At 43.3% G+C, this 20,784-nt stretch overlaps 1 protein-coding gene across 50 annotated transcripts in view; it reads left to right on the plus strand.

The window, feature by feature from the left end:
• LOC147357012 (uncharacterized) overlaps positions 1-19,489 on the plus strand; it is a 41,951-nt gene extending 22,462 nt beyond the window's left edge. For 2 of the 50 annotated variants that reach the window (XM_086345475.1, XM_086345484.1), the window contains 14 exons: positions 724-794; positions 1,247-1,271; positions 2,910-2,980; positions 3,431-3,455; positions 5,315-5,385; positions 5,790-5,814; positions 7,738-7,808; positions 8,272-8,420; positions 10,836-10,903; positions 11,367-11,391; positions 14,953-15,000; positions 16,962-16,994; positions 17,497-17,573; positions 19,210-19,489. In XM_086345475.1, coding sequence (XP_086201601.1) covers positions 724-794; positions 1,247-1,271; positions 2,910-2,980; positions 3,431-3,455; positions 5,315-5,385; positions 5,790-5,814; positions 7,738-7,808; positions 8,272-8,292 — 380 coding nt within the window. In that variant the 3' untranslated portion in view covers positions 8,293-8,420; positions 10,836-10,903; positions 11,367-11,391; ... (2 more) ...; positions 17,497-17,573; positions 19,210-19,489. Of the gene's footprint in view, positions 1-723; positions 795-1,246; positions 1,272-2,909; positions 2,981-3,430; positions 3,507-5,314; positions 5,386-5,766; positions 5,815-7,737; positions 7,809-8,271; positions 8,421-10,835; positions 10,904-11,366; positions 11,392-14,952; positions 15,001-16,961; positions 16,995-17,463; positions 17,574-19,209 lie in introns of all 50 variants that reach the window. The other 48 variants (XM_086345464.1, XM_086345483.1, XM_086345431.1 and 45 more) reach the window with 44 other exon arrangements.
• Positions 19,490-20,784: the final 1,295 nt, after the last annotated feature.

Below are 20,784 nucleotides of genomic sequence, written 5' to 3' on the forward strand. Positions count from 1 at the left end.
ATTATGAAAAGAATAAATACAATGTATTTTTGATCACAGTGCTCAATCGCCAAGTTATGTCTGTGAGCCCATGGACAGCAGCAGGCCAGGCTTCCCTGTCTTTCACTATCTTCTGGAATTTGCTCAAATTCATGTCCATTGAGTCGATAATGCTATCCAGACATCTCATCCTCTGTTGCCCCTTCTTTTCTTCCTGCCCTCAGTCTTTTCCAGCATCAGGGACTTTTCGAGTGAGTCTGTTCTTTACATCAGGTGGCCAAAGTATTGAAGTTTCAGCATCAGTCCTTCGAATGAATATTCATGGTTGATTGCCTTTATGATTAACTAGTTTGATCTCCTTGCTGTCCAAGGAACTCTCAAGAGCTCTTCAGCACTGCTGTTCTAAAGCATTAATTCTTTGGCACTCAGCCTTCTTTATGGTCAACGTCTCGCAACTGTACATGACTACTGAAGCATAGTATGATTTTTAGTGCTTCCCTCTGTCAGACTGAGAGTTTCAAGTCTATCAGGTTCCCCTTAGCTAGAAAGCTAAGGCTCTCTGACTCATTTCTGAAACGTTCATCTCCTTTGCCTTCCTCCACCCATAAGAAAGGTTGTCCAACAGATTTCAGCCCACACTTATTAACCACCCACATCCACACACTCCCCCCCATGTGTCCACATTAACAAAGTCTTCCCGATCAGCATCACAGATGTCCTGACAATTCCTCTATGTCCTCCTAGAGCTCCCTGAGGACCAGCTTGAGGAGCTATCCATTTCAACGTTGGAGGAAGAGGCTCTGCCCAAATCCATAGTAAGTGCCTCCTATTCATTTGAGATAAAAGTGTTGCTTCATGACTTTATTTTCTAGCTGAGTTCAGATAAAGGTTCAAAATATTCAATACAGTTCATATAAACAGTTTTTAATTTAATGGATGCATTTTTCCCAGCAGATAACTTATTCAAAAGGATATTTTCCAAAAATGACAACATAAATTAAAAACTGGAATCGGGAGCAGTTTCCTCAGCAGAAACTGTTCCTTCTTGAAATGAAAGTTTTAACTACTGGTGAAAATGAGCTGGAGAGATCTTCCAGGAGGAGCTCCAGCCTTTCCCACAGGTGTCCTCTATGTGTTCTTTTGGGGCTACAGACTCAACAACACATTCCCATTTGGTTTTCTGAAAAGAAAAAGAGAACAAAGGACCTGAATGCACAGTACTCTAGATGCTGACACCCTCACACTCTTTTCTTCTTTCTAATTGCAGGCATGTGAACAAGCCAGTGAACACGGTAAATATTCAGGGATCATCCCTCTGATGAAAATAATCTAGTTGATCAAGGTGACAATCTCTTGCCAGCTCTGTTTGGAGAGTCTCCCTGATGCTGGATTCCTAAAGGGGGTGAAGACAGGGGGTACTGATAAGAGACGGATCTCACAGGAAAGAAAAATGTCCGTGCTCTATGGTACCTGGAAACAACTACATCATTTAGATGCATGGGTTTGGGTCCCATGTGTGAGCCCATGCAGTGTGATTCTAAAGCTGTCTGTGTGTGTTTCCTCAGGATATGTTTCCCTCTTATAAAGCACAAGTCAACTGTGAACTTTCTAAACACTTCTCATCACACTGTGCACTGGCTATAAATTACCTAATTCTTTCCTCATCTCAGTCATTCCTCAAGTTCGGTTAATATTCATTTTGCTCGAATGGAGATGGTGCTGAGATAAATGGACCAAGCTATTGACCTCCTAAGTGGAAAAGAATAAACTGAGCACCTCGGGGTGGTCCCACTGTGTCTGCTCTGGACCCCTGACCTGCACTTATCACTCAACCATAGGATCCTCAGTCATGGAGCAAGGGGGGTCCCTGCATCTACATTTATGCCTGGAGGTACTAGAACTCCAGAGGTCCGAGCTGTGTCCCTCATTGTAAGATGGGCTCAGTGGTCATGGAACCCAGGACAAACATAGGTGGATTATTGCCAACTTTGGCACAGTCATTATTGTGAAAAGCACATTGGCATTCTCATCCTCCTGGTCAATTCACAGATCTGAAAGTTGCATTCCCTTGTTTAGACAGTACAGGCCATATCTGTTGGTGCTAGTGTCATTGCTTAACCAAGGACAAAAGCAGATTGTCATCAGGGAGATATTTCATTGTACTGGGTGACATTACCATAAGCCTTACATTGGTTAAAGCCTTTAGCACACTCTCAAGGGAAGGTGTCAAATAGATCTCAAAGTGGAACTTGACACTCGGCTTGGGACCTTGACTCTTGTTGTAAACTTCCTGCACACCTGGATCCAAGAAGGTCAACGTTTACCCCATGCTTTCTCTCCATGCTGAACTGTCCCACGAAATGTATGGCTTCAATTAGTGTGAACAGACACTGACTCAGTGAACGTGCAAATATTGTTTGGAAAATGAAGACTAGGAAGAAACATCACATGCTTGATAAAAGCTATTTGGCAAGGTAGGGTTGAATTCAGTCCTCTAACAGAGATTGCTTTTAATCAAGAACAAAATCTCACAGAAAACTTAGTAAGTGCATCAGCTGAAACTGAATCCTGGGGAGGCAGTGATCAAGGAAGAAATCCTTCTGGATAGGGGTGGTTTTGCAGAAGATATAAACAGGCAGGAGTTTCATGAGTCTTTGTCATCGAAAGGTGGCATGCATTTCAGTGTTTCTTTTTTCCCGAACTGTTATGTTATCACTAGTTTAAATACAGAAGTTTAGTTTCATTATTTCCAGCTCCTCTGATTTGCTCTTATTTATACAACAAAGAGGATGATTCAATAGCAACTCAGTCCATAGTTACTAATGCCTTATGCATACACTCCACCCCATACTCCTCCAATAAAAAGGCTCCTCAGAGGTTAGTGAGCACCTCACCTGTGTCCCTGTGCTGTTTGTTCTGTGTCCCTCCAGCTCCCCAGGAGGACATGGTGGTGGATCTGCCCCAAGGCTGGGCTGCGGACGAGCCTCTCAGAACTGCGGACGTAAGTGCACCTTTAATCGGGGCAACGCTGCTGCTTCACTTCTTTATTTTCCTTTCAGTCGAATACAGTTGTAGTAATCTGACAATTTACGTTACCACTGAGGCATGCGAATCCTTGGCTTGGAAAGTAGAGAGGATAAATCTATTATCAACACAGTCCTGATTCAAAAGGACATCTAAATAAGACAGCATCATTTATGACTGTAGGTACTTTGCTCAGCTGAAAGTTTTATTTCTTGAAAAACAGTTTGTAAATGTTGGTCAAATTAAAACTGAGAGATCTTATGTGAAGGAGACCAGTCTTTCCAACAGGAGACTGTCTGTTTTATTTTGGAGCCACTGAAGTAAAGAGTGCTAGTTACCTGAGGACAAAAACCAAATAACAGAAGACTTAGTGCATAAAATTCAAGATGCTGACACACACTCTCTGTTTTCTTCTCTGCAATCACAGCAATCCGGGAAAGCCTATGAACACGGTAAATATTCAGGGATCATCATTCTGCTGAGGGACAATCCAACTGATAAAGGTGGGGTTCTCTGAATGGCTCTGGTTGGAGAGTGGCCCTGATGCTAGATTCCTACTTGGGGTGTGGGCTGTAGGTGAAGAGAAGAGACTGATCTCCCAGGAAAGAACAGTGTCTTTGTTCTATGGTACCTGGGAGCAACTACATCATTTAGATGTTGTGGGTTTGTGTGAATCATGGTTGGGGGCCTATGTGTGAGCCCAAGTGTTGTGATTCTGAAGCTCTGTGTCTGTGTGTGTTTCCTCTGGAGAAGTTTCCTTGTTACACAGCACTAGTCAACTGTGAACTTTCTAAACACTTCTCATCACCACTGCACATTGACTATACATTACCTGATTCTTTGCTCAACTCAGTCTTTCCTCAAAAATGAAAGTGAAAGTTATGCAGTTTGTATTCAAATCTTTGCAGCCCCATGTGCTATAGTCCATGGAATTCTCCAGGCCAGAATACTAGAGTGGGTAGCCTTTCCCTTCTCCAGGGGATCTTCCAGAGCCAGAGATCGAACACAGGTCTCCAGCATTGCAGGTGGACTCTTTAAGAACTGAGCTATCAGGGAATCCATTCCCCCAAATAGCTTAGTATTAATTGCCCTAAGATGAAGATGGCAATTGGACAAATGGCCCAAAATCTTAACCTCCTAATGGAAAAGCCAAACTTAGTACCTAGGGTTGATCCCAATTTGGCTCCTCTGGATGAGTAACCTGCTCCTACCAGTCAGCCACGTGATCCTCAATTATGTGGAAAGGGGGTCCCTGCATCTATATCCATCCCTGGAGGTACTAGCAGGCCCAGGGGTCCAGATCCTGCCCATCATTATAAGGTGGGCATAGTGGTCAAAGAACCCAGGGTAACTATAGGTGGATTAACGCCAACTTTGGCACAGTCATTATTGGGAAAAGTATCTCAGGACTCACATCCTCCTGGTAAACTCACAGATTCTGAGTGTTGTGTAGCCTTTTGTAGAGTGTAAGTCATATGTGTTGGTGTTCCTGTCTTTGTTTACACCAGGACAAAAGCATGTTATCAAAAGAGATGTATTTCATTGTACTGGGTAACATTACCATAACCTCACATTGATTAAACCCTGTAGTACACACTCAAGGGAAATTGTCAAATAAAGCTCACAGTGGGACATGATAATCTAGTGACCATGACTCTTGTAAATCTCATGCATAGCTGGGTCAGCAACACTCACGTTCACTCCATGCTTCCTCTCCATAGTGAACTGTCCCACTAAAAGCGTGACTTCTGTGAGTGTGAACCGCCACTGACTCAGTGGACGTGCAAACATTGTTTGGAAAATCAAGCCTGGGAAATAACACCACGTGATTGATAATAGCTATTTGGAAAGGTAGTCTTGAATTTAGTCCTCTAACAAGAGTTTACTTTTAATCGAGAATAAAGTCTCACAGACTTGGTAAGTACAATGGCTGAAACAGCACATCCTGAGGATGCAGTGATCCAGGAAGAAATCCAGAAGATAGGTGTGATTTACCAGAAGCTCTAAACAGGCAGGAGGGTCATGGGTCTCTGTCTTTGAAAACTGGCGTGCATTGTATTGTTTCACTTTTCCCCATTGGTTTGGTTATCACCAGTTAAATGCAGGCACTCTCTTTCATTGCCTTCCTGCTTGTCCCCTTTCTTGTACTTCATCCAGCAAAGAGGAGGATTCAAGAGCAGCTGAGTCCATAGTTACTAACCTCTCTCATGTACACATTCCACCCCATGTCCCATCAAACAAACAAACAAAAACCCTGAGATTTTTGTAAGCAGCCTCTCCTCTGTCCTGATGGCCTTCTGTTTCCCTCCAGCTCCCCAGGAGGACCTGGTGTTGGAACTGCCCCAGGCCAGGGCTGAGGAACCGCCTCTCCGACCCCTGGAGGTAAGCTCAACTGTCTGTGTCTCACATAGATGCTGTTTCGCTTCTTTCTGTTTCATTCAGTTATAGTAATCTGACAATGCATTTTAACACTTATGTATGCAATTCCTTGCTGGTGAAATATTGAGGTTAAATCTGTTATCAACACAGACCTGATTCAAAAGGAGACTAAAAAATACCGTCAACTACTACTGTAGGACTTTCATCAACAGAACTTTTTCCTCCTGGAAACTGAAATATCTTAAGTGAAAGAGCCCAGCCTTTTCAACAGGAGTCCTCTCTGTTTTTTGGGAGATGGGGGAGCATTGACCAAAGAGTTTTAGTTATCTGAGGACCAAATTCAGATTACAAAGACTTACTGAAGAGAAGCTGACACCCTCACAGTGTTTTCTTCTCTCTAATTACAGGAATCCAGAGCAGCCTATGAACACGGTAAATATTCAGGGATCATCTCTCTGCCGAGAAACAGTCTAATTAATGAAGACGGGGCTATCTTGCTTGCTCTGGTTGGAGAGGCGCCCTGATGCTGGATTCCTTCCTACAGGGAGTGTGGGCTTGGCATGCAGAGAGGAGACTGATCTCCCAGGAAAGAACAATGTCTGTGTTCTATGGTCTCTGGAAACAGCTACATCATTTAGATGCTGTAGGTTTGTGTGAGGAGAAGGCAATGGCACCCCACTCCAGTACTCTTGCCTGGAAAATCCCATGGATGGAGGAGCCTGGTAGGCTGCAGTCCATTGGGTCGCTAGGAGTCGGACACGACTGAGTGACTTCACTTTCACTTTTCACTTTCATGCATTGGAGACGGAAATGGCAACCCACTCCAGTGTTCTTGCCTGGAGAATCCAAGGGACAGGGGAGCCTGGTGGGCTGCCGTCTATGGGGTCGCACAGAGTCGGACACGACTGAAGCGACTTAGCAGCAGCAGCAGCAGGTTTATGTGAATCAGGTTTGGGGGACCAGGTGTGGGCCCATGTGGTGTGATTCTGAGGCTCTGTGTGTTTCTGTGTGTCTGTGTGTTTCCTCAGATGTTTCCCTCTTACACAGCAGTTGACTATAAGCTTCCTAAACACTTCACATCACCACTGCACATTGATGATACACTACCTGATTCTTTCGTCAGCTCAGCCATTCCTTAAGTTTGCTTAATATTCATTTTCCTCAGATGGAGATGGTGCTGAGAAAAATGGCCCCAGCCCTTGACCTCCTAAGTGGACAAGCCAAACAGGGAACCTAGGGGTGGTCCCAGAGTGACTACTCTGGACCCCTGACCTGCACTTACCACTCAGCCTTGAAATCCTAGTCATGGAACAAGGAGGTCCCTGCATCTATGTTTATGCCTGGAGGTACTAGCTTCTAGAAGTCCAGACCATGCCAATCATTATAAGGTGGGCTCAGTGATCACAGAACCCAGTGCAAGCAAAGGTGGATTAGTAGACAACTTAATTAGCACAGTCATTAGTGTGAAAGGTACCTCAGGACTCACATCCTCCTGGTCAGCTCACAGATTCTGAGAGTTGCATGGCCTTGTGTAAACACTGTAGGTCATATCTTTTAGTGAGTGTCATTGGTTAAAGATGGAAAAAATCGGATTATCATCAGGGTGAAATTTCATTGCACTGGGTGACATTACCATAAGCCTTACAGTAACTAAACCCTGTAGAACACACTCAAGGAAAGGTTTCAAATAGATCTCACAGTGGAACTTGATAGTTAGCCTACTCACTGTGACTCTTGTTGTAAATCTCCTGCAGAGCTGGGTCAGAGAGTGTCAGTGTTCACCCCATGCTTCCTCACCATAATGAAATGTCCCAGTAAATGTATGACTTCTGTGAGTGTGGACAGCCACTAACTGAGTTGATGTGCAAGCATTCTTTGGAAAATGAAGATTGGAAAAAATATCACATGATTGACAATAGATATTTGGAAACATAGGATTGAATTCAGTCCTAACAGCTTGCTTTTAATAAAAAACATAGTCTCATAGAACACTTGGTAAGTACAGTAGCTGCAACTGTGGATCCTGGGGAGCCTTTGATCTAGGAAGAAATTCAGAAGACAGGGGTGATTTACCAGAAGCTCTAAATAGGCAGGAGTGTCATGGGTCTCTGTCATTGAAAGCTAGCATGTACTTTAGTGTTTTTTCCCCCCATTGGTTAGGATATCACTAGTTAAATGCAGAATTCTCTCCTTCATCCAGCAAAGAGGATAATTCAACCACGTCTCAGTCCACAGCTACTAACTGCCCTCATGCATACACTCCACCCCATGTTCCTATCAAACAAAAAAATGAAACGCTGAGTGATTAGTGAGCAGCCTCACCTGTGTCCTGATGTCTCTTCTGTATCCCTCTAGCTCTCCAGGAGGACCTGGTGGTGAAATCGCGTGAGGCCTGGGCTAAGAAGCAGCCTCGGAGGACCCTGAAGGTAAGCTCACCTGGCTTTATCTGGGATAAGATTATTGCTTCATTTCTTTATTTTTTATTCAGTTGAATATAGTTATAGTAATCTGACAACATTCATTACCACTGATGTATGCAAGTCTTTGGCTGGGGAAATATTGAGGATGATTCTATTATCAACACAGACTTGATTCAAAAGGACATTAAAAAAAGACAGCATCAGTTACTAGTCTAGGTACTTTCCTCATTCCAAAAATAAATTTGTAATTGCTGTTCAAATTAAACTGAGACATCTTATGTGAAATACTCCAGGCTTCTGGGTCATCCCAGTGCACCAGCCCCAAGCTTGGGCAAAACCAAAAAAATATTGTAAAGTAAAAGTAAATAAATAAACAAAATAAAAATAAAAGAAGAGATTATAAGAAAAAAAGAATACTACAGGCTTTTCAACAGGGATCCTCTCTGTTCTTTTTTTTTTTTTTTTGCAGGGGGTTGGTGCATTGACTTAAAGAGTTTTAGTTATCTGAGGACCAGAGTCAGAAAACAAGAGACTTACTGCAGAGAAAACATGATGCTGACACCTTCACAGTGTTTTCTTCTCTCTAATCACAGGCATATGGAGCAGCCTATGAACACGGTAAATATTCAGGGATCATCCCTCTTCTGAGAAAAAACCTAGTTGATCAAGGTGGGGCTCTCTTGCTGGCTCTGGTTGGAGAGGTACCCTGATGCTGGATTCCTACAGGGAGTGTGGGCTTGGGGTGCAGAGAAGAGACTGATCTCCCAGGAAAGAACGATGTCTGTGTTCTATGGTACTTGGAAACAGCTACATCATTTAGATACTGTGGGTTTCTGTGAATCAGGTTTGGGGGCCCATGTGTGGGCCCATGTGTTGTGATTCTGAAGCTCTATATGTGTGTGTTTCCTCAGGCTATGTTTCCCTCTTACACAGCGCAAGTCAACTGTGAACTGTCTCATCACTTCTCATCACCACTGGACATTGTCTATATATTACCTGACTCTTTCCTCAACTCAACCATTCCTCAAGTTTGGTTAATAATTATTTTCCTCAAATAGAGATGGTGCTGAGAAAAACAGCCCAAGCTCTTGACCTCCTAAGTGGACAAGCCAAACTGGGAACCTATGGGTGGTCCCAGTGTGTCTGCTCTGGACCCCTGACCTGCACTTATTGCTCAGCCATGGTCCTCAGTCATGGAGCAAGGGGGTCCCTGCATCTGTGTCCACGCCTAGAGGTACTAGCAGCTCCAGAGTTCTAGATTCATTTTAAGGTGGGCTCACTTGTGATGAAACCCACAGCAACCAAAGGTGGATTAACAGCCAACTTTGGCACAGTCATTAGGGTAAAAGGCACCATGTGGTCGTATCTTCCTGGTCAGCTCTCAGATCTTGAGAGTTGTGTGGCCTTGTGTAGACAATGTTGGTCGTATGTGTTGATGCTAGTGTCATTGCTTAAACAAGAACAAGAGCAGATTCTATCAGGGAAACATTTCATTGTACTGGGTGACATTACCATAAACCTTACATTAATTAGACCCTGTAGCACCCAGTCAATGGAAAGTGTCAAATAGATCTCACAGTGGAACTTGGTAGTTAGTCTAATGACCATTACTTTTGTTGTAATCTCCTGAACAGCTGGGTTAGACAAAGTCAGTGTTCAGCCTATGTTTCCTCTCTGTAATGAACTGTCCCATTAAGTGTATTACTTCTGTGAGTGTGAACAGCCACTGATTCAGTGGACATACAAACATTGTTCGGAAAATGAAGACTGGGAAAAAATATCACATGATTAATAGTAGCTATTTGGAAATGTAAGATTGAATTCAGTCCTCTAATGGAGTTTGCTTTTAATCAAGAACAAAATCTGACAGAAAGCATAATAAATTGAGTAGCTACAAATGTGGATCCTGGGGAGGCGATGATCTGAGAAAAAGTCCAGAAGACAGGGACCATTTAACAGATGCTCTAAACAGGCAGGAGGGTCATGAGTCTCTGTCATTGAACGTTGCCATGCATTTTAGTGTTACTTTTCCCCCCATTATTTAGGTTATCCCTAGTCAAAATGCAAAAACTCTGTTTAATTTCCTTCCTTCTCCTCTCCTTTGCTCTCCTTCATCCAGCAAAAAGGATGATTCAACAGCAGCTTGGTCCATAGCTACTAACCTCCCTCATGCATACACTCGACCCTATGTCCCTGTCAAATATAAGGAAAAAAAAAAAAAAGAAGAAAGAAACACTGAGTGATTGATAAGCATCCTCACCCATGTCCTGACTGCAACTCTGTGTTCATCTAGCTCCCCAGGAAGACCTGGTGGAGGAACTGTGCTTTCTATAATCAACTTTCCCACTGTACATATTGCCCTTGTGAAGGTGGACAGGAACTGACTCAGTGGACATGCGCACTATAGAAAACAAATATGGATAGAAAAATATGATATCATTCATAGTGGCTCTTATTAAATGGCAGGAATTCAGTATTGCCAAATATTGTATATTTGATTTCATTTAGGAAAATTGATTTGTGAATTAAGAGAATAGCATATTTTGCCCAATATTGAATTCAGTTCTCTAACAGAGATCACTTTTAATCAAGTACAAATCTCATAAAAAACATGATGATTAGAATATTGGCAACTGTAGATCCTGGAGAAGAGTGATCTAGGAAAAATCAAGGGACGGTGGTAATTTAGCAGGAGCTCACAATAAGCAGGAGGAGTCATGGGTCTCTTTCATTGAACAATACACACATTTTAGAGCTTTCCTTTTTTTAGATTGAATATTTCGTGTTGATTAGGTTCCTCTTGCTAGAAAGCCAAAGTTCTATTTTCATTTCCTTCTTCCTCTCCTTTACTTTCCTTCCTCTCCTTTACTTTCCTTCCTCCTCCAAAGAAGATAGATGAACACAAGTTCACTTCATGCTTATTAACCTCCCACATCCGTACACACCACCCCATGTCCACACAAAGAGAAAACCTCCTGCATGATTCCTGAACAGCCTCACCAGTGTTCTAAAAGCTACTCTGTGTCCCTCTAGACTTCACTGAGGACCTGCCAGTCAACCCACCATGTGACAACACAGAAGACATTGAGTATTTCTCCAAGGCAAGCTGTTTTTGTTTTTTTCTGGTCTGAGATAGAAATATTGTTCCATTTCTCTTTCAGTAGAATTAAGTTGTGAGTCTGAACATTTTTGTTTCAGATAGAGACAATTCCCTTGGTTGGGATAATGTAGACGAGAGTCTTATTACCAACTCATGATTCCTCAGTCCACAAGACACTAAAATTGTTAGCATCCATTACACTCTGTAGAATACAGATTTATCTCTCCTGCAGCAACATTTCTTCTAGGAAAAGAATTGTGCAATTTCCAGCCTAAATGGACTTGGAATTCCATCCTCCAGGCACAGGTCTTGCCTTTCATCCTGAGTATGTGTGGGCTGACCTTGCTGGGTTCCCTGGGCTCCACCACTGCTCCTCATCAGGTTTTCTACTGTCCCCAAGTGAACCAAAGACTGTGCATCTATGTGATCTTATCCTCATTGCATCTTCTCTTCTGTACTTTCAGGTGGCCCTTTCAGGATGTGAAACTGGTATGTTTTCCAGAATCATTCCCTTTGGGAGAAAAAACTTTGTAGATGAGAAAGTTGGGGCTTTCTCGCTGGTTTTAGTGTAGAGGCCAAACTGATTCCAAATTCCTGCTGGGAATGAGTATAGGGGCCCTGGTGATAGAAAGTAATTTACAAGAGACCTATGTGGATGATTACTGTACTTCCAGGAAGAAGCTGTATTATGGTTAATAGTGTAGGTTTGTGTTCATGGGACTGGGTGTGTTTTTATGTATAATGAATAGTGTGATTCTTTGTGTGTTTGAATTTTTGGGTTGTGTTTTCCTCAATGTCTGTCACCTGAACATCACTGTTAGTGGTGTCAGCCCCAAAATATTTCCCATCACAATGTACCATGAATGTTTATGTGTATAAAAAGAAAACACAGTATATACATTCACTGTATCCATTGATTTTATACCAAGTGAACATCCTTTTCCCAGAAAGACAAATCCCATCACTACCGAGGAAGATATTTACAGGATTCTTTTTAATTTTTATTAAAATTTTTATTGGCTGTTCTTGGCCTTCGTTGCTGCCCAGGCTTCTTTCTACTTATGTAGAGCAAGGGCAACTCTCTAGTTGTGGTGTGTAGGCCTCTCACTCTAGTGGCTTGTTTGTTGCAGAGCATGGCTTCCAGGGCTCTTGGGCTTCCATAGTTTGGCACATGGGCTCAATAGTTGTGGTACATGGTTTAGTTGCTCCACAGCGTGTGGAATCTTTTTAGACCAGGGGTTGAACTCCTGTATCCTGCATTGTCAGGTAGATTCTTAACCACTGAGCCACCATGGAAGTCCTATAAGATTCTTAATGAGCAAAACTGTGTTTCAGAATCCCCTTTACTGGGTCAACCACACCTTCATTTAATAGGAAATCTCATCACTTAGTAGGTCTTGTAGGATTTTCATTGCTCATGATTCACCACTCTGCCACTTCCCTCATTCAAACTCTTTCTATTGGAGCCTGAGAATGAATCTCTCCCCCTCATCCAAGGCCCCCAGTACTGGGGAGGCTCCTTCTTTCTGCAGGGAGCCGCTGGTACCCAAAAGCAACACCCAGTTTCAGAGGAATCTGAGAAAGGAGGAGGCTCCAGGCATAAATGGAGGAAGTTCATTCCAGCTTTGCCTCTTACCCTTTGAAGTGTCCAGTCTGTCCTGTTAACTCAATGCACCATGTTGTTTAGCACGTCTCTAGAACTTTTCCATCCTGCCACTAAAATCCTGTAACCATTGATAGACACTCCCTGTGTCAACCTCTTCCCAGGTCTTGGATCCACCCTTTTATTCTCTGCTTCCCTGAACTTTCCTTTCGATACGGCAGGTAAATGGAATTGTTCAGTATTTGTCCTCCTGCGACTAGCTTATTTCAACCTTACCAATAGCTTCCCACTTTGCTTCAAATGACAGAATTGTCTTCATTTTTAAAGACTCAATCACATTCCAGTGTATGTATGCACCACATTTTCTTTCTTGATTTATCTGCCCTTGGACACTGAGCAGTTTTTCTATCTTGATTGTTGTGTACGATGCAACAATGGATATGAGATTATAGACATCTGGAACATTCTAGTTTTATCTCCTTTGGACATAAACTCAAATAAATGATTGCTGGATCTTATGATAATCTTCTTAATAATTTTTTGAGGGACCTCCAGAGTGTTCCATAATGGCTATGCCATTTATCATTCCTACCAACAGGCATGGAAGTTCCACTTCTCTACATCCTTGCCAATATCTGTTGTTTTCTTCATATAATACACCTCCTGAAAGGTGATATCTACTTTTGACTTGGTTTCCATTTCCACTAAGTACCCCATTTGCTACTTAGTGATGCTAAGCATATTTCCTATGTATATTGATCACTTCTATGTCTTCTATGAAGAAATGTCTATGAAAGCTTTTGAACATGTTTTAAAGTCAGTTATTTGCCTGCTTTTATTGTGAAGTTGTATTTTAGCAGTTGCTTTTATATTCTGGATATTGGCCCTTTATTCAGATACAAAGTTTGCAGATAACTTCTTTGATTCTATAGGTTGCCTGTCTACTGATTTTTGAGGAAACAATCCTTTCTTCACTTGATAATTTTAGAACCTTAGCAAATATCATTTGGCCACAGGGGTCAGTGTATTCAAGATTCCCTCCTTACGATTCATTGGTCTCTCTGCCTATTTAGCTGCAGGTAGAACACAGTTTTGACTGCTGTGGCATTCTTGCCTGTTTTGAATTCAGGAAGCCTGAAGGCCCCATTGTTGTTCTTTGCTCTCAAGAATGTTTTTGCTCTTTGGGTTTCTTCTGGGTTCCATAAGTTTTAGTTTGGGAGATTTTTTTTTTTCCATTTTATTAAAATGACGTGGGATTTTGTAAGTGGTTTCAATATATATGTACATCACTTTTAGGAGTATAGGAAGGTCAACAACACTAAATATTCCAGTGTATGAATATGTTACGGTATTCCGATTACTTGTCTCTTCTTTTTTTCAACAGTATTCTATGGATTTCAGTGCACAAAACTTTCACTTCCTAATAAGCCTTTTCCACTGCCTTGCTTGGGTCCTCTAGAATCAGGGATGGGAAAGATGGGCTCAGGAAGAGAGTGAATATTCCTCCCTTCCCTCCATACCTACTTTCTGGTTACTTGTAGTACACGAGTGCTGGGCCATGCCCTTTACCTCTGCCCACAAATGAGCTCCCTCCTGAGAATTTTCTTTGAATCTGAGTGTTCACCTTACTAGGGCTTCACTGGTAGCTCATTTGTTGAAGAATCTGCCTGCAATGCAGGAGATCCTGGTTCGATTCCTGAGTCAGGGCTATCTGCTAGAGAAGGGATAGTCTACCCACTCCAGTATTCTCGAGCTTCACTTGTGGCTCAGCTGGTAAAGAATCCGCCTGAAATGTAGGAGACCTGAGTTCAATTCCTGGGCTGGGAAGATGCCCTGGAGAAGGGAACAGCTACCCACTCCAGCACTATTGGGATGTTCACAAGCACTCTCCCAGTGCCTGGACTGGGTTCAAGAGCCCCAGATATACCTACATATGATCTTATCAGGCCATCATATCATCTGGAATAAACAAAAACCAGAACAGGCAATTAGTTGCCTTTTCCTTGTCTGTGGAGCCCTTAGAGCTGAACTTTCCAGTGTAGTAGCCATTAGCTAGAGCTGCCTATCAATAATTAACATATTTCAACAATACTTAACTTGTTATATTGAAACAATCACGAAAAGCACACATAGCTTGGTCACACTAGCCATATTTCAAAAGTGTCCATAAGCATTGGCATTTCAGCTTTGTAAGCTGGAATGTAAGAGCTGTATTGGGCCTGTAGAAGTGTAAGGTTAAAAGGTAATTTTCTCAGCCTCTTTCTCATGTGAATATGTTCAACTGTGATCACCGTCTTGTTGAAGGGCTCTGACTCCACAAGGCACAGGGGAGATTTGAGCCTAGAAGGAAGACCGGGGAGATGCTGTGTGAGCCAAGTGGAGGAGGAGAAATGGGTAGCTCAACTTGTGTAATAACTGTATTATTGCTCATGGTTATCTTTCTACAGACTGTTTTCTGGAAAGTCTTAGCATCAGTGATGCGGAAGACTATGCAGGTAGGGAACAACTCTCAGGTGGGATTTAGAGGGAGAGGGTTCCTGGACCATTTGAGTTACACCTGCTTCTTCAGAGATGAATATAAACTGAGGAAGAAGAAGGAAATATGTCTAGAGTTGTAGTTTGTTCTTTTCATATTTTAACAATATAATAGAGCTATGTGTCCATGTAGTTTATTCTGTTGTGCTTATAGTCATTTCTTCTTGCTTTTCCATTTAGAAATATCCTTTCTCACAAGACTCCTTGTTCCTTGCCCTTTCACCTGCCAAATATGAAAGCTTGGCTTCTGGTTATTACCTGCAGTGTAGTATACACGAAGAACTTTGGCTTCATGTTTAAATTCTCCTATGATGGCCATATCCTAGTGGCACAAAAGTCTCATAGTCACTTGACACTGGAGACCAAGTTCTGGCAGTGAGTGTCAGGTGGTGGGTGAGACATGAACTCTCTCCCTGTGCATTTTCAGGACGTGTGGCTTGCCCTGATGTTTGTCCTCACTGTTTATTCCTCATGTAAAGGGTGCTCTCAGGGTTGAATGAGTCAGAGCACACGTGCTCCTGAGTCCCTGCCTGGGCTGAGTCTGCTGGAGTTCCTCTCAGAACCACACCTCCCCAAGGATGCTGTGCTGAAGGTGCTTCCACGTGAGAGCAGCCCATGTGCCCCTAGAGACCAGCATGGCTGCAGATTCTAGAAACTGTGAAGGGGCCACTGGCTTTCTTTACACATATTCTCGGAGCTCTACTGACCTGGTCTTCTGAGACTGACCAGACCTAGGTCAGAGACTCAGAGCAGCAGAACTCGGGGTGATTGCTCATCTTAGAACCCAATACTGCCTCCAGACAGAAGCTCTTGGTGGTTTTGTTCATGATCTTTGCACACTCCTCAACTCGTTGATTTACCTTTCATTTTTTTTAATTGTTTTACATTTGAGTTGTGGTATTTTCTTATATACTTTGAGTATGATCTCCATTTCTGATATATTATTTGTGATTTTTCTGTAGGTTATCTTTTCATCCTACTGATTGTTGAAGAGACTACGCTTTCACTCTTTTCTTGTCTTAGAAACTTGGTGAATTTCATTTAACCCTATATCCATGAGTTTACTTGGAGCTCTTTATTCTTGTCTTTAGGGCTATGCATGTGTTTCTATGTCACTATCATACAGCTTTGATCCCTATATGTTTGTAATGTATTTTGAAATCAGGAGGTGAGGAACTTTGAAATTAGTTCTCCAGATTATCGTGTCTATTTGGAGTCCTTAGGGGTTCCATATATATTTTTGGATTTCTTTTTTCCATTTCTGGCTAAATGAACATGAAAGTGTTTGCCTCTATCCTCTCTTAGGGTCTGGGAAACTTAAGGTGTTGCTGAGAGCATTAAGTATCTCCCAGGCCACTGAGGTCACGTCAGGCAACGGGATAGTCTCTGTTATGTGAACTTTCCTCCTTCCCTCCCCTAGGGCTCAGAAGATTATCATTTCCATGCCAGGCCCTTCCTGGGAGTGGTGGATTGTTTAATTAAATAATGGACTGATTAGAGACAGTGGCCATACACCCATCATCCTTCTAATATTTCCATGTTGGAGAACTCTAGGGTTGGTAGAGGCTCAAGGAGGAAGGAAAAGAACAGTGACTAGAGGAGAGAAATGATGAAGGAAGTAGAGGGGAAACAGTGGTAGAAGAAGGCAAGCAAGGTCGTGGGCAGAGATGCATGGAGACAGTGACCACCTGGAGGAGGAACACGTGGAAATGGTGTCATTCCTCGTCACTCGTAGACAAGCTGAGGGTGGCAACAGGATGTTGGATGTCAAAGACCCACTTTTTCATTGCAGAAGTAAAACACTGAGGCCCTGGGAGGTCCCTGGAGAAAAGGGCACCAGGGGTCCCAAGGCCAGGTTGTGAGGAGCACAGGGTCCCCTGGTCACATCCTGACTCTAAATCTCCCCTTTGCTTTCCCACAGCCACTCCAGTTGAGTGCTGCCCTCAGACACCAGGTAACTTCATGCCACATATTGAGGATTTGGAGGAGAGCAAGACTATAGAGTTCATTTATTTCTTCTTTCATATCTTTTAGAAATGTTCTCTCTTATCCTGATCAATAGACTCTTCTTTGCAACCCTTCCCTTTCTCCTCTTTCCCTCTTTTTCTGATTAGCCTTCTGCAGGACCTGGTCTCTTGTAGACCCTTGGGGACCTGGGAGCTTATGAAAAATCTACGAATCTATCTTCAGCCCTATTCCCGCATTTTCTTAGCCTTTCCCTACTCCTGACCTCACGTCTGTACCCTTGAACCTGGCTTTGTCACCATGAGTGGCCTGAGCAGGAGTTGAGGCTGGAGTCAGCAGGTCTGGACCCACACAGCTGAAGGGCCCCCATGAAGTCTGCACTGCCCTGCGCTACCCCATATGGTTACTTTCCTGCCCTGGGAGGGATTGGACCTGCTTGACTGATCTCTTCCTTCCAGATACCAAAAAGATCTCTGGTCATCTTTTTTAAGATTCGTTCTACAGAAGTCAGTGGTGATGATGAGGAAGACTGGAAGAGCAAGAGTGAACATGGGACCTGGGGTGAAAGGTGAGGCAGACGAGGGCCCACGTCTCCATCATGACACTCGCTTGTTGGTGCTTCAGAATCACCAGCAGAAACCATGGGGTCTGCTGCTGAGTGTCACCACAAACGTAGAGACAAGAGGGTGGTAACAATCTGTGCAGACGAGTGGAGAATGCCCTGAGCACGTCTCCCCAGGCAGAGAGTGCTGTCCACAGATGCCTCCGAGGTTGCTGGACTAGCTCCTCTGGCAGCTGTTACATATGCAGGGAGTCTGGGGGGGCACTGTGGGGCCACTGGATGCAGGAGTCCAGGAGCTGCTGTTCCAGAGTGCTCTCTTTAAAGATCTCCCCGTGGGGGTTTCCTCATCTCCCTCTGCAGGATCCAGCTCTGCCCTCCCATCCCTGCTAAAAGCTGCAGGGGGAATCCCTAGTCCATCATCAGCTGCAGAGAGAGGTTGGGGTGGCCCTGCCCTCCCCAGTCCTGGGCTCTGGGAACAGAGTGAAGGAGACACAGGTGCCCAGAGGTCATGCAGGCAGGGCATCACCTGGCAGCTCTGCATCCCTGTGGGTGCTCCCTGGTCCTGAGGGTCCCAGCCAGCCTGAGGGGTGCCTGAGTCTGGGGTCTCTCAGGATCTGGAACCCAGGGGTCCTATGCTTCACCTCAGGGAAGCATATCTCAACCTGAATTTGGAGGTTCTGTAGATTCTTCTGTGTATGTGTCCAACTGAAGACACACCAGAAAGCAATTTAGTCCTTTGTGCACTTGGGATGGTGGTGCTAGTGGTAAAGAACCCTCCTGCCAATGCAGGAGACACAAGAAAAGGGTTTGATCCCTGGAGATTCACTGGAGAAGTAAATGGCAACCCACTCCAGTGTTCTTGCCTGAACAATCCCAGTGACTGAGGAACCTGGTGGGCTATCATCCACAGGGTTGCGCAGACTCAGACATGACTCAAGCGACTGAGCAGCCCACTTGGGATGAGTGGCAGGATTCAAGTTACTCATGTTCCTTTTATTTTGTTTCCAAGTTTGTCGTTAATAACATCTTGTTTAATTATAGTTTGAAAGAAATGTCTTCTCTCAAATTTTAATGTTGCAATATGCTAAACAGATAAAATGTACTTTTTTATAATATAAAAACAGTTTAAACTCATAAACTTCAGGAGAGTTTGGTTGGGGGTTAGAAATGATTATTCAGGAAAACAGACTCAGGTGTCTGTCCATTTCCAATGCTTAGGTCTTAGGAGCAGTTGTACTGAGTGTAGGATGGGTGGGCAGGTTCTCCTACCCTCTGTGTCATCTGACCTCCTGCTCCTCCCAGGGCCTAGAGGGAAGGGGGGACCCAAGCTTTCAATCCTGATTCCCAAGTCCCCTGTTCCTCTGCCTGAGTCTCACTGTCCAGGGGACCCATCAGTTGAGGTTTGCCAGCCAAACCTCACCCAGGTGTACTTGCTCCTGTGGGACATTTCTAGACACTCCTTACTAACAGACAACACCCTCAGCAAAGAGCAGCAAACAGACCCAGTGCCCTGCAGATCTGAGCCCCAAAGCCAAGTCTAGATCCTGGGACATCTTCTGGGTCCTGCACACCCTCCCCAGGGAGCCCTCCTCTGTCTGACGCTGCACCTCCCAGAACTCCATCACCTGTGTTGGTGTTGCAGGCTCTGCTCTGAATCCCTGAAGACCTGGACCTGGACATCATCCTGGACCCCAGAGGGGATGGAGCCCCCACAGCACTAGGAGCTTCATCTGGACCAGATAAGGGGAGGCCTCATTGCCTCTCTCCTGAGAGTCCGCATTTAGTACAGCTTCAGTTGTTTTGCTGCGTTGATGTAGTATTAGTTTTATCTACAGTTTTATCTTTATGTTCTGTATATATCTATATGTTCCATATTTATAAGTAAGTTTTTTCATTAAATGTTTTTATCTATTTCAAAATAACTTTTTGTAAGAACACATATGTATAAAGTAACCCCCTCAACAGAGGTAGAACTTAAGAAATTGTCATAAGCCAGTCACCTTAGTGTCCACCACCAGGATTATTTCCCCCTTCACGCAACTCGGTCTTTGTTGTTTAAGGAACTGCAAATTTAGTTCTAACATCTATCCTTCTGTCATTGTCTTTAAGAATTCTGTTTTCTCACATCTGCTCATTCCAGTGGTCATAGGAGGTCAATATTACCCTAGATCTTTCAAGACTTGCATGTCAGGATTTTTCAAAACTCAGTCTGCTTTCAGGGTAAAAAGTTCATGATCCATCATTGATCTCCATTTGTAGCTTAAGCATGTTTCTCTCTTTTCTTCTAACACAGAGGATTTCTCTCCAAAAAGGCTCTTTAAATTTTAGTTGTCATTCCTTATATTTCTCCTGCTCTTTTATTCCAGCTGCCCAAAGGATTATTCTCATTGACTATATTCTCATGGTGTACATTTTGTCTCCCAAACTCATTTATTTTATAAGGTATTTTTGTAAGTATTAATCTCTGTCATGCAGCTCTCTCATCACCATATCCCTCTCCTCTCTGGAAAAAACATCTTTGTTCTCTGTTTCGATGACTACATTACTGTTTGGTTATTTTGGTTCACTGGTTTTGATTTTCAGTTTCCACATTCAAGTGACATCATACTGTATTTGTCACTCTGTCTGACTTATTTTCCTTAGCATAAAACCCTCTAGGTCCATCCATTTTCTCACAAATGACAAGATTTCATTCTTCTTTTTGGCTGAGTAATAATCCATGCATACCACAGCTTATTCATTTATCTCTTGATACACACTTTGAAAAGATACCCATAAATGGAATTGCTCAATCATATGGTATTTCTGTTTTTTAATTTTTGGGAAAACTCCATAATTAGAGTATATACCTTAAGATATTACCGGAAAACTGACCCTAATATCTAAAGTGGGTATTTTCTAAATAACTGAATTATTTAGACTGACAATTCAGTTCACTTCAGTTCAGTCACTCAGTCGTGTCCAGTTCTTTGGGACCCCATGGACTGCAGCACACCAGGCCTCCCTGTCCATCACCACTCCTGGAGTTTACTCAAACTCATGTCCATTGAGTGGGTGATGCCGTCCAACCAACTCATTCTCTGTCATCCCCTTGTCCTCCTGCCTTCAGTCTTGCCCAGCATCAGGGTCTTTTCAGTGAGTCAGTTCTTCCCATCAGGTGGCCAAAGTATTGGAGTTTCAGCTTCAGCATCACTTCTTCCAATGAATATTCAGGGCT

The sequence above is a fragment of the Bos grunniens genome, chromosome 16, assembly GCF_055505025.1.
Source record: "Bos grunniens cultivar Pamir isolate PY7600 chromosome 16, Bosgru_T2T1.0, whole genome shotgun sequence".
NCBI classification, from domain to species: Eukaryota; Metazoa; Chordata; class Mammalia; order Artiodactyla; family Bovidae; genus Bos; species Bos grunniens.